This window comes from Typopeltis vanoorti, chromosome 15, assembly GCF_054136105.1.
Source record: "Typopeltis vanoorti isolate ZY-2024b chromosome 15, IOZ_Tvanoo_1.0, whole genome shotgun sequence".
NCBI classification, from domain to species: Eukaryota; Metazoa; Arthropoda; class Arachnida; order Uropygi; family Thelyphonidae; genus Typopeltis; species Typopeltis vanoorti.
Window position 1 is genome coordinate 55341591 of NC_143563.1, and position 14214 is coordinate 55355804.

The 14214-nt window shown below is 35.1% G+C and overlaps 1 protein-coding gene across 1 annotated transcript in view; it reads left to right on the forward strand.

Annotated features, from left to right (window-relative positions):
• Window positions 1–14214, forward strand: part of AGO1 (protein argonaute-1) — a 322424-nt gene that overhangs the window by 280013 nt on the left and 28197 nt on the right. Inside the window, exons 15-16 of the mRNA XM_090405013.1 lie at window positions 3240–3434; window positions 11371–11607. Of these exons, the coding sequence (XP_090261139.1) occupies window positions 3240–3434; window positions 11371–11607 (432 nt within the window). The remainder of the gene's footprint in view (window positions 1–3239; window positions 3435–11370; window positions 11608–14214) is intronic.

The following is a 14214-nucleotide window of genomic DNA, read 5'->3' on the forward strand; positions in this document are numbered from 1 at the left end:
TATCCCGAACACCCTGTATATACCCTTCTCATCATTTTCATTTTTTTTTTTCTTTTTTTTCTAACCTATATAACTGCTAATGATATAAATCTTAAATCCACTCAGTTGTAGAATATTTTCTTACATTTAGGTGCCACAACAAAAATCTTCCTAAAATTCCTTGATGCATGCCCAGAAAGATCTCACTTAATAGATGATTCCCCCCCCCCCCCCACACACACACGTGCGTGCATGCACTCACTCATGGGCAATCATATATATTCTGTTTTTGCCTGTACTTTTCTCTCTAACAGTCATCTTCACACTGCTTTTTCCAAGGGTTAACCTCTAGCTTTTCATAAACATATCACCAGGTTCCTTTTTGAATATGAAAAAAAAAAAGTCTATAATGCACAGATAACTATCTGTGCATTATAGGCTTTTATTAGAATTATGTCTAATTATATTCCATATAATTAGACATAATTATATGGAATGAGTTACCTTATTATGCACCATCTCAAAATGGTTTTTAAGATATTATTTTGGCATTCTCTGTTAGCCATTCCATGTGTATGGTGCATATATATATATATATATATATATATATATATATATATATATGTCATCTTTCATTGAGCTTAGTACTTCTATAGGAATGTTATTATGCATAGCTCTTGTGCCACCATAGTTCAGGAACATCATATGTTCACTGGGTATCCACAGATTCCATATGGTCACTCCGATGCTCGGTGATTATGCCACACCAGGCCTCGCCATGTAGTCCTGTTGTATGCTTTTCTGGAGGCTTCAACTCTCTGAAGATCAATCACTCCACACACACACACACACACACACACACACACACCATCCATCCGTCTCATTGACGGTTATCCCCTTCCTCTTTTTTCAGGAACTTTACCTTCTATTACTATTCTGAGAAGTCCTCCTCTCATCCTTTCAATGTGTCCAAAATATTTTAACTTCCTTCTGTCAATATCCCTAAGGAGCCTTAAATTTCTACTGATCTTTTCTAACACCCATTAGTTTAGGAACAGATGTGGTCAATATAGTTAATAGAGTATGAACTGCTGCATGACAGATAATAGCAAAAGATTAGTAGTACAGATAAAAATGTGAAGAAAATTTATGTACAGAAGTCCATAAACTGATTTAATAGCCTTTTTTAATATTTTTTTTCATGCTCAAATTCTGAGTAAGCACTGTGACTGCAGAGTGATGTGGTGATAGAGATTTCCAGCTAGTTCACCAAAGGCAAATTAGCTGACCTTATATATATGTGACAGTAGTTTTCCTTCCTGAAATTCAAGATTTTTCAAAAATCTTGCAAAACAAGCAAACATAATCAATTTATTGACTTAACTAATATATATTATAGTGTTATAGTTTTATAGTGTTAGATACTGAATGGAGAACTTCTTCACAAGTTATTCATTCAGGATCTAACATGTAAGCTTTACAAAATTACAAAGAAATTTGCATAATACCTGCTTACCAGCGGAAGGTGAGAAACACCTAAATTGTTGTATATGAAAGTATGTATCAGTATGAGTAATATATCGGAATTTATTTATTGTAAAACGGAAAGCTAAAACCCAAGAATAATGTCAGATTAGCATTTCATGTAAAGGAATAATGGCTTAATTTATGTATTATCAAACTATCATAAAATCGTAAGTCGCTAGGTAAGAAATGACTAATAGGATCAACAGTCATGTCTAAGCCGCAAGTACCTCTCGTAACGCCGAAGGCTGTAGCTTATGGGGAAAGCTGACGTAAGTGCTTTTCCTTGAAAACAACACCTAATAGCAAGGAGGGAAAGCAAAGGGATCAACCTAAGGGCAATGTAAGCTATGGATCGTGTGAAAAACAATACAGAAAAGAGAGCGCTGAGTTCTCTTTAACAATGGCTTGTTACACTGTCACTATACACTGTTAGGCTGTTATACGATGTGATTACTTAATCACTTTAGCAACATGACTTCTAAACTTGAACTCAGTCCACAATAAACACCACACTTTTAACTTCATTAACAACTTCTAGCAACCATTAACATAGTACCCTGCTGATAATGGTCTTTGTCCAAATTGCTTAACTATATATACCTTGTCAACATTGAACTGATATTCATTGTCATTTGTCTACATAATCAGTCTGTTCCAATCAGCTTGCAGGGATTCTGTATCAATTTCATTCCTTATCACTCATCATTGTGTTTGTATTCATAATGTTATAGAATGGCACTGAAGGAAGCTGGCAGTACTCCCTTACATTGATAACATTAGCATGCAATGAAAATGAGAGAAACATTTCTGGAGAGTATTATCATCATTAGAGTTACTGGAAAAATGCAGAGTTTTTATCACATTTTGACTCTGTGACTTACATTCAGTGGACAAAACATTAGAGATACCTGCCTAATAGCATGTCAGTCCTCTTCAGCACAAATAGCAGCCTGTACTCTCTGAGGCATTGACTCCACCAGATGCTGGACAGTTGCCAGAGGTAATTTCAGCCATGTCTGTTGCAGTATTGTCCACAACTGCACCTTAACCCCTGTCATATCTCTCACATGTGTATGTGTGCTTGCATGCATGTATGAGAAAGAATGAGTGAGTAACTGTCTAGCTCACCTTTAGTTGGGGAAAAAAAAGTCTTTTCCAATCAAAAGATGATGCATATACATCATCCTTTGATGATGTATTTGATGTAGATGCATATCAGATTGTTTTAAATTTTATGTTTTTATTGTGATATAAAAATATTTTAAGTATATATTTTTTACTAATGTCATCAATTTTGGATTTGCCATATTGGATACATCAGTTTGAAATGATAAGTTTTGAAATTTTACTATGGATGGTTATATCTTCTATAAGCGTGCCATATTTCAACACACTGTAATAATGTCTCAAAGTAACACAGAATTTTTGAGACATACATATATACATACTGATTAAGGTATTTATTAATATGAACTAACTTCCATTTTCATCATTTTGAGCATAAGTATGCAGTCGTTAGGACTGCATTCTTGTCCTCATGATAATGTTACTTTATAGTGAAATTTCATAACAGTTTTTAAATACACCTTTACTTCTTCCTTTGATTATTTTATCTTATTTCTCCTCTACATTCTGACTTTGATAAGTTAGAGTGCTACAACTTTAATTAATACAGATATTGAATTTTACACACAAAATAAAAAGTGTTTTTTATTCCCTCTTGCTCTCTGTAGGTGGTTGGAAGTATGGATGCTCATCCAAGTAGATATGCTGCAACAGTACGTGTTCAGCAACATAGGCAAGAAATCATTCAAGATTTGTCCTCCATGATAAAAGAATTGCTCATACAGTTTTACAAATCTACTAGGTTTAAACCCAATAGGATAATCTTTTATCGAGATGGTGTCTCAGAAGGCCAGTTTCATCAGGTCAGTTTTTATTCTTTTTTAATTATTATTTTATTGTTAGTCTCATCCATGAAAGGTTGGAAACTTATTTTATAATCATTGGGTGGAGTAGACTGTGAGATATTTAATCTGGGATTCGCTCTAGAGACTAAATCTGGAACTTTTTAAGCCACTATAGGTCTCCAGTAAGCAAGGCAGAGGTCTCACAGGTGATGAGAATAGTCTGCCATCTAAAGATGTTCACAAACATCCATGCCATTGTTTGATTTGGACTTATGGCTGAAAAGTAGAGATGCTATTCTCTTGACCTGTCGAGGCAGGCTGGTATGTTAGTCATGAGATATGCATATAGGAGCACTAGTTTATTCAAGTATCAAATTTCAGGAAGTGCAGTATATATTATGCAATGTGTATGATAATGTGGCTTTCATAAATCATAAGTATAGTCAGTATTATATCATATCATATTTGAGATATAATTAAACATTTTTTACATCCCCCATCTCTCTCTCTTCCCTTCAAATTAGTTTTCTTTTCAACAACACATGTATTTTGAAATTGCAAGTATATCTTGCAGTTATTTTAATTATGACGGTGTCTTCAATCTTCCTTTCGGTCCCATAAGTTGCAGGTTATAGAGCTCTGAAGTAAAGAGAATATAGAGTTTACTATTTTTCCTCAAAATTTGCTACACAGAAAAAAAAACACAGTGAATCAGTGCATTGTTGTTGTGTAGAAACTAGTGCATCACTTCTGGGTTAATTTTTGCAATTTACTGCATAATGAAATGCCTGATATTTCATCCATTTCACTTATAAAAGTCTAGCATCACAAGATGCCAATCTTTTTTTGACATGCAAAAACCACAAGTTCTGCTTGCGGAATGTTTAATATTTCAAAGTTTTTTCTGTGACTATTTATCCTAATTTGAAGCAGTATTCAATGCACGTGAGTCAGTTCTTGTTCTGTGTTGTCAAAATTTTTATTCTTTCCCATTCTGCTGACATCATCTACCCTGCAGCTTGAAAATTAGGGCATATTATCTGACCTTCAGAAGGCAACAAATATGTACCATTATTTTACCATTCAGTTTCTATTACTTTAATTTTTTCTAAAGTACTCAAGGGGAAAAAATCATTAACATGCACTTGAAAAAAAGGCTCTCAAACAATAAACAATCACCAGTATAGATTCTTCCACTTTCAACTGGTATTTTCTTGCTTCTCAACCACCTTTGCCACATTCTATGGAAGAGTTTTGGAAATTTCATGTGATCACTCAATATCTCCAATACTTTTTCATCATGAATGGCAGAAAGGCCTATTAATTGGGTTACCAGTTTTGTCGCTGATTGTTATTTGTGATGATGGATCTTTATCATCAGTCTTTGCAATAATGCTGGGATTCCCCAAGGCTCTATTCTTTGTTCTTTCTTTGTTATATATTAGCAACCCTTTCCAGTTCGCTGTAAATCCAGTATGAAGTTTTGCTGATGACAGTATAAAAGTTTCAGAATGTTAATATTTTACAACCTTCTGATTTCCTAGGCATTCTTCAGTGATATTTTGATAACCTTGTTAATTTTAATGCTAATTTTAAATATTCAATATAATTTTAAAATTCAATTCTGCCTTATTTCTCATAAAAAGGAGCCATTTTTTCTTCCAGTATGATTTGAGGCAAATGTGGATTTACTGCTGTTGATCAACAGTTTTTATACTAATAAACTCTGGGAAAGATGAGACTTTTCTTCTTAGATTAATTCTTTCATAGCATAAACATATACAAATGTTGCTACCTCAGCATCCAAGAAATTTAGATTCTCTCTTTTGATGACAAGATATTATATAACTTCTGAATAACTGTGACTTCTATAAAAAACACAAATCTATCCATTCATTGAGTGCTTTTCTCACATTTGTGCTACTGTCTTTAACTGCTCCCTTAAAATACTTAAAATACACTACAGAAAGCAGAAGTTGACTAATTATTTCACATAATGTTCAATTTCTGCTTCTTTCATTTTCTTCAAATTTTTCTGTGTTTGTTGTTCATCAGAGTTAAATTATACTTGATAAAAGAAGTTATATTCTTGTTTAATCCTTTACACAAGTGTAAGCAAACAGAGTTTAACATGTGAAGTATATTCATGTCTAGCCATGAAGTTGTCTTATTATGGGATACTAAGACATGATGTGAAGTCAATAATCTCTATATACAAATAGCCTAGTTGCATAGATACTTCAAGCACAAACTTTGTTTGCTTACACTTGGATAAAGGATTAAACAAGAATATAATTTCTTGTCAAGTATAATTTGCTTTGTTACCAAGCAAAAAAATTTTCTAACAGAGTATTTTAACAAGATAGCACACCTTTTTCCTATTTGTGTATGGAAAAATACGATTTCCACATTAATTCAACATTGGTATTTTTCTGGGTCTGGCTCCCAATGATGAGCCATCACTAAAGATCTATAAGTTTATGGAAGTTTTTTCACTTGGCTATGCTACTAATTATATATTGGGTTTTTTCCTTTATCCAAGTGTTAGCAAACAAAGTTTGCGCCTGAAGTACTTTCAGGACTGGGGCAACTCGTGGTAAAGGTGGTATAAGTTCTCATCACTTGCCTTAGTATCTCCCATAATGCAAAGCACATCTCCTTGCAGACATGTATAATGCTATGCATTAAGGGAAGGGCCACTGTCCAGACCTGTTCCGACCTTTATTGAGGTCTCATCAGTGGGAGCCAGAGGTGGTGATACTAAGGTGGAAGTAATGGAGAAGTCATATTTGCCTATATGAGTTGCCAAAGGGGTGTCACACTCTATTATTAAAATTCTCTGGATTACAGATAAGTTTCTGGAAGTTTTTTCACTTGGCTATGCTATTAATTATATATTGGGTTTTATCTTTTATCCAAGTATTAGCAAACAAAGTTTGCACTTGAAGTACTTTCAGGACTGGGGCAACTTATGAAAAAATTCCTTAAACTTATCTGTAATCCAGAGAATTTTAATAATAGGGTGTGAAACCCTTTGGCAAATCGTATAGGTAAATATGACTTCTCCATTACTTCCACCTTAGTATCACAACTTCTGGATCTGGCTCCCACTGATGAGACCTCAATAAAGGTAGAAACCAGTCTGGGCAGTGGCCCTTCCCGTAATGCATAGACATTATACATGTCTGCAAGGAGATGTGCTTTGCATTATGAGAGATACTAAGGCAAGTGATGAGAACTTATACCACCTTTACCTCAAGTTATTCTGGATCTGGCTCCCACTGATGAGACCTCAATAATAAAGGTCGAAACCAGTCTGGGCAGTGGCCCTTCCCTTAATGCATAGACATTATACATGTCTGCAAGGAGATGTGCTTTGCATTATGAGAGATACTAAGGCAAGTGATGAGAACTTATACCACCCTTACCTCAAGTTTCCCCAGTCCTGGAAGTACTTCAGGCGCAACTTTGTTTGCTAACACTTGGATAAAGGATAAAACCCAATATATAATTAGTATCTCTAAAGATGAAAATCAGTCTAGGTAGTGACCTTTCCCATAATGAATCACATTTTTATTTTAAAGAACATCATGGAACAAAGTATAGAACTTAGAAGTCCATTATATCGAAATTTTATGGATTTTGCTAAAGCATTTGACAGAATTGATAGAGAAACATTATTATTAATTATTAAAAGTTATTGAATTCTTGACAAATATGTGAGAATAATCAAAAAAATATATAAGGGAAATAAAAGTTGCATTATTGCACAATATACAACATCTGAATGGTTTGAGATAAGATCCAGTGTAAGGTTGTATAATGTTTGGTTTATTGTTTAACATAGTTATTGATTGGATTATAAGAAAAGTTATAATGAAATGGATCCTAGCACAAAGAGGAATTAAATAGAATCTTATGTCACAGTTAGATCTAGATTATGCTGATGACAGTTTTGATATCATCAAAATACAATAATATGCAAACAAAATCAGAAGACTTATATAAAACAGCTGAAATGGTTGGTCTTAAAATAAATATGACTAAAACAGAAGTTCTTAAACTAAACAGCAAATGCCACAAAGAAATCAAAATCAGTCGGCATTCTGTAGAAGAAATTAAGAATTTTACATACTTTGGAGCAAATGTAGATACTGAAGATGGATCTGACAGGGATATAATGCAAAGACTGACAAAAGCTAATACTTTTTCAGAAAATTAAATAATATATTATTTAATTTTCAAAATATCATAATAAAACCAAAATAAAGATCTTCAATAGTAATGTTAAAGCCATATTATTATATGGATCAGAGCCACTGAAGCTGACTAAGAAACAAGAAGCTAAATTAAATAGTTTTCAAAGAAAATGTCTGTGTCAAATATTAAAATATTTTGAATCTCAGGAGGAAAATGGAAAAGCAGAAGGCCTAAATTAACTTTGCAGAGGAAAAGGAAAAAAGAATAGCTGGTTGGAAGAGCTGGAGAGAAGCCAAACTGGTAGCTCAGGACAGAGGTATCCAGAAGAAATGGATCCCAGCTTGATGTTAAATGCCAGCATGAAAAGGATAAGTAAATAGGAATGTAATTACTACAAACATCCAAGATATTTTTATCTTCAGTTTTCATATCTGATTTTTTTTTTTTTTCAATAATCAGAACATTTTGTGCCACCTTCATGATATTTATCTTCTGTCTTCTTTCAGAGTCTTCCCATGGCTTCTCTTTAGCTACTTTTATGCATCGATTAGCTGGCTTACAATTTTCTCTGTATTCTCTCAAGAGACCTGCTGTCATATTTACCAGTAGATTTCAACATGATTTCTTTTTCTTATTTTCTTCAAATGTTGCTTTATCTTTGTCCATGAAATTCTGATTTTTCTATGCAGATAACTTCACCATGTGCCTCCTTCAATGCATCAGTCAATGGATTTTTTAGATTTCTGCTGAATCATCCAAGTTTGATTCTAGTTATCAAACTCGTTTTTTCTCCAAATTTTTTCTCCAATAATGTTTGCATATTTGATTGCATTTCACTTTTGAAAGTTGCCCAAGTTTGATTTCTGTTAAAGCTAAAAACTAAACTAGATAACAGTGAGATAGTGTACAGGGTGATCAAAATTAAAGGATCCCTGTTTAAGACCCTGTGGAACACCACCAGTGATATCTGGGGGGGGGGGGGGGGGGGGAGTGATTCCAAAATTCACCACCAGTGCACTGTATGATGTACTGAATATAAATGTAGTAAATTTTTTTGTGTGTAAGAAGGAGAAAAGTGACACAAGCATGAACAGCACATTTTTATTTACTTCTGTTATGCATTCAAGAGCTGTATACTGTACTGTTCAGTGTGCTGCTCTTCCTGGTATGCCACAAACTGCATCCATTGCACAGTGTGTTCAACAGCAGAACACACCTAGTGGGACTGATGCTACATTATGCTGTATTTCATCACTGGCAAGTTATCAGGATGATCTTGATAAACCCTGTCTTGAGAAATCCCCAGAGCAAGAAGTCACAGAGGGTCTGATCAAGTGAATGAGGCATCCATGAAGTGGGAAATGCATTGCTGATCACTCTGGCTTCTGTAAAATGTTCTTGAGGTTCTCCTGTATGGATCAACTGATGTGTGGAGGGGCCCCATCATGCATGAAAATGACTGAATTCATGCACAAGTGCTGCTATAGCTGTGGCACACCAAAATTGTTTATCATATCATGATACCTCTTGGCAGTAACTGAGTAAGTCACAGGACCCGACTGGTGAATGTCCTCAAAGAAGAATGGTCTAATGATAAATGAAGCTGTAAACCCACACCACACATTAACTCTGGCTGAATGGAAAGAAATTTGTTGGATTGCATGCAGGTTTTGCATATCCCATACCTATCATTTGTGGGTATTCACAGCTCCGTTCAGGTGAAATGAGCCTCATCTCCCCATAAAATCATCCATGACCACACAGCGTCCAAATCCACTCCAGCAAGGAATACTAAAGTGACTGACATTCACTTTAGCATGGAATGCTAAAGCGAATGTCAGTCCACTTTCAGAGTCCTGTGGGCACAACTCCTATGTCAGGGTTAACTTGAATGAGTAGAAATGCAGAATTTTCCATACAGTTGTATCAATGTTGCATCATGGGATACTAAGGCAATTGATGTGAATTCATTAGCCTCTATATACAAGTAGCCTAGTCATGAAATGACTTCACATGCAAACTTTGTTTGCTTACACTTGGATACCTTGATACTATATATGCTTTTTTGAGACTAACAGAACTTAGAGATCTTTGTTATATTCCCATTTTTTATCTGTTTTTCATGAAGTGAAAGTCTATTGATAACTCTTTCAGCTAGTAATGATGCTGAATCATGAATGGTCCCAAATTATTATTATTATTATTATTATTATTATTATTACCACGGGCTACTCCAGGAGTCCTTAGACTCATCGAGGGAGGCCCTAAACATCATGTTCACGCAGCTGTTCAACATTCTCACAGTATCTATCATACCTTGCCTTGAACTCGCTCACTGTCATAGCACCCACAACAGACTCTGGCAGCTTATTCCACTCATTTACCACTCTAAAAGTAAAGAACCCAGCTCTAACACCCCTGCTAACCACGCTCTTGCCCAGCTTCCATGGGTGTCCCCTAGTTCTCCCACCACCAGTCCTGATCTCAAAAATATCATCTGAATTAATCCTATAGAATCCTTTTAGCAATTTGAATGTCTCAATCATGTCTCCCCTTTTCCGCCTATCAACTAGTTTCTGCAACCCACAAATCTTCAACCTGTTCTCATATGGTTCATTCCATAGACCTGCTATCATCTTAGTCACTCGCCTCTGGATCCTCTCAACCTCCTCCCCATCAAGAAGGAACCGAGGTGACCAAATCTGGGCACAGTAGTCGAGATGAGGTCTTATCAGGGCTCGGTACAGAGGTACAATAACTTGTTTTTCTCTGCTCGTCAAGGTATTTTTCAACAACCAAGTGAGTTGATGAGCTGATTTAGCTACTTTCGCAATGTGCCCCCTAAACTTCATCTCCCTATCCACCAACACTCCCAAGTCCCTGGCCTCATCAATCTCTTGGAGTACAGTTCCACCAATGTGGTATACTGCTGCTAATCTTTTCACTCCGAAATGCATAACCTTACATTTTGTCACATTAAATTGACATCCATTCTCCTTAGTCCAGAACTCCAATCTATCTAAGTCATCTTGCAAGACTTTGACATCTTCTGCATTCACTACCGCCCTACCCAACTTTGCATCATCAGCGAACAAATGAACTGTCCCACTTAGACCCTTCCCTATATCGTTAATGAACAGATTAAACAGCAGTGGTCCAAGAACAGAACCCTGTGGCACACCACTAGTCACAGGCCGTTTTTTGGACTCTACTCCTGAATAAACTACTCTTTGATATCTCTCCATCAACCACCCAGCTATCCATCTCGCCAACCCTATATCCATTCCCATATGTTGTAGTTTACGGATTAGAATTCCATGTGGTATCCTGTCAAACGCCTTTGCCAGGTCCAGCAGTATCACTGTAAACCCATTTCCCTTATCCAGTTCAGCCGTCACCTTGTTATAAAAATAAGTGCATTCTTTTTAAATTATTACTACCATTGCTGCTAAATATGAATTGTCTTAGCTGTTCTGTAGGGATTGCAATGTGTTTTTTCCTTCTTTTTATTGTCACTCTTAGATTCATTTTACATTGGAATCTTAATCCAGATTTTTTAACTTTAGATTCCACATGTGCATGCATATTTTCAAATGCTATAGAATTAAATATTCGATATTATTGTCATATTTTAAAGAAATGGATCATCTATTATAATTGGTGACTGCTTTATATAATTAAAGAAAAAAAACTGATCAGTACATAACTAAAATTTTAATAAAAACTAAATAACTAACTAGTTATTTTTAAATAGGTGTTAGGTCATGAACTGCTGGCAGTACGGGAAGCTTGTATGAAACTTGAGGTTGACTATAAACCTGGAATTACATTTATAGTCGTTCAGAAGAGACATCATACAAGATTATTTTGTTCAGATAAAAAGGAACAAATTGGTAAAAGTGGTAATATCCCTGCTGGTACAACTGTTGATGTAGGAATTACTCATCCTACTGAATTTGATTTCTATCTCTGTAGTCATGCTGGAATTCAGGTAAATTACTCTTAAAATTATATGAATAACTTAATTTTGCTATTTTTAAGCTGTTCTCAACAAAATATAACAGTTTAATAATATACACATGCCTTCACATCACCTTGCATGATATCCTTGTCTTGTGCTGTAGAGAATATGTAGATGCCAAAAGAATAGTGGGTGACAGTGCTTTTCTTTTTTTTTTTTTTTGAATTAGCATTTGATGCTATGGAATGGGAACCTTGGCTGGAACTTAATAGTTTTTTGTTAGTGAATTCACTATAATTGCATTTACTATAGTAGTGAGAGTTGACTGCATTTCTACCTTACTTATACTTTGATCTGAAGCTGGTAAAAGCTTCACAGATGAGCTACTGCCAATATCTGTAGCAGCCAGTTTACATCTACTCTAACGTAAAGCTGGGTGAGAGAAATGGATGTACCAATGGATTTTGCCAAGCCAATTTCATCTCACATGTGAAATCTTTCCAAGATAAAATTCCATGTGGGAGGTTATATAAACTTAAAGGAATGATATAAACATGTGACAATGTAGGAAAGTGGTTGACTGACAAATATCACAAATTGATGCATGAAAGTGCTGAGACTAAGAGAGGTGATCAATAACATAATGCAGAGTTCTGTACTTAGACCATTATTGTTTAACCATATATATATATATATATATATATATATATATTATTGATATGGGTTGTTCAGAGCAACATTTTACAAACTTTACATAACTAAGGACTAGCATTTTTCATGTATAATATTTTTTGGCCCATCATGTATGCATGCCAGCAAAGGTTGGTCGATTGGTAGAGCCTCTGCTACTAATGGCTCATGCAAAAAGTTAAGCAAATTTGAGCATGATTAGTAGTTGGAAGAGGTTCAATTGTTCGATGCTGTTGGCACACTCTCCCTCGATGAATCTTTGGATTCCCTGGAGGTGTCAAATAATAATAACGTATGCATGCATTTATGTAGTCTGCTGAATTAAATAAGTAGATTTGTAATACCAGTAAAAATGTTAGATATTTTTACTGGTATCTGATATTAGTTAGGCATTGGGCCCCATGGATTTTCTATGTATGTGTGTGCACATGTAAGATTGAATAAATGATAGTTACACTATTAATATAATTAACGGCTATTTTAGTAAATCTAATAAATTACGCGAACTTTACAGCAAAATGCTGTCTTAACAATAATACAACAAAAGCAGACTTCCCGACACGCATGGTCATCAAATTGCCATACATCCAAAACACATACAAGGCTTACAAATACATTTTCAAAAACACGAACTATAAGCTAGTATTCACCACAAACCATAAATTAGGAACTCTCCTAAAACCTACTAAATCTCTCACTCATAAAGAATTATTCGAACACCACAACATAGTCTACAAATTCCCTTGTCAAAAAGACTGTGACGTCACCTACACGGGCTCTACAATTAGGTCGTTATGGACTAGACTACAAGAGCACTTCAGGGATTGCAATATTCCCATTCCAGAATATCTGAACACGAAAAAACATGCAACATCAAAAAGAAAAACAAACCACAGAATACAGGGAAGACTGAAATCGCAGCTCACGCCCTTGAACTAAAACACATTCCCCAAATTGACAAAGCCATAATCATTGACAAACAAGAAAATGAAACGATGCTTAGAATATCCGAAACTATTGCCATAAAATGTGATGGTAATTCTATCAACGTCCACTGCCCCTACCTAATTTCCGAATGTTGGACGATCCAAAACTTACAAATTAAGCCACGCCTCCGGCCATTTAGCGACAACAAATGCCCAAATTTGGCAGACACATCTTGCAGCCTTGACATAGCCCTACAGTCATTCCCACAAAGTTCCGACGATGGTCAGACGATGACCGAAACGGTCCACACCCCGTAAACCCTTGCCCCAGTTTCCACATAAGGATACCCTTCCCCTTCCTTCCCCCCCTCTCCCCACAACAAAATAATATATATATATATTTATATATATATATTATTAATAGTAACCCGGGTTCCCAAACTTATTTCCCGTGTCCCAAGTACATCCCCATGTTCTTTCCCTCTCCCCCCCCCCCTTCCACAAGAGCTTGGATTTAGAAGGCATCTTTAAACCAAAATCAAGGTATGTACATAATTTTTCAACATTTTTTATTCTGCCATAATTGCCTTCTACACTCGCCCGTAATGCCTTAAATTATATATATATATATATATATATATATATATATATATATACCCCTTTTGAGTTATGTTAGCCAATGCATTAAATATAAGGGACACTCCTAAACAAAAACAGGCTAAAATAGCCGTTAATTATATTAATAGTGTTTTAGAGGAGTAGCATGGGAATTTCTCAGAAATTATACTTAATGATAGTTACACATTTTCACCATTTAGTTGTACTTTTTTGTCATTTATACCTTCATTTTCTCTATTGACAGCTCACATGCCATGTTTAAATTTTTATATTTTCTGAGTGCCAGTAATTTCTTCCAAGGACTTTTATCACTTCCATAAGTTAACATCAGCAAATAACTGATGTTATTTGCTGATGTTAACTTATGGAAGTGATAAAGGATATATCTGATACAGAATCTCTC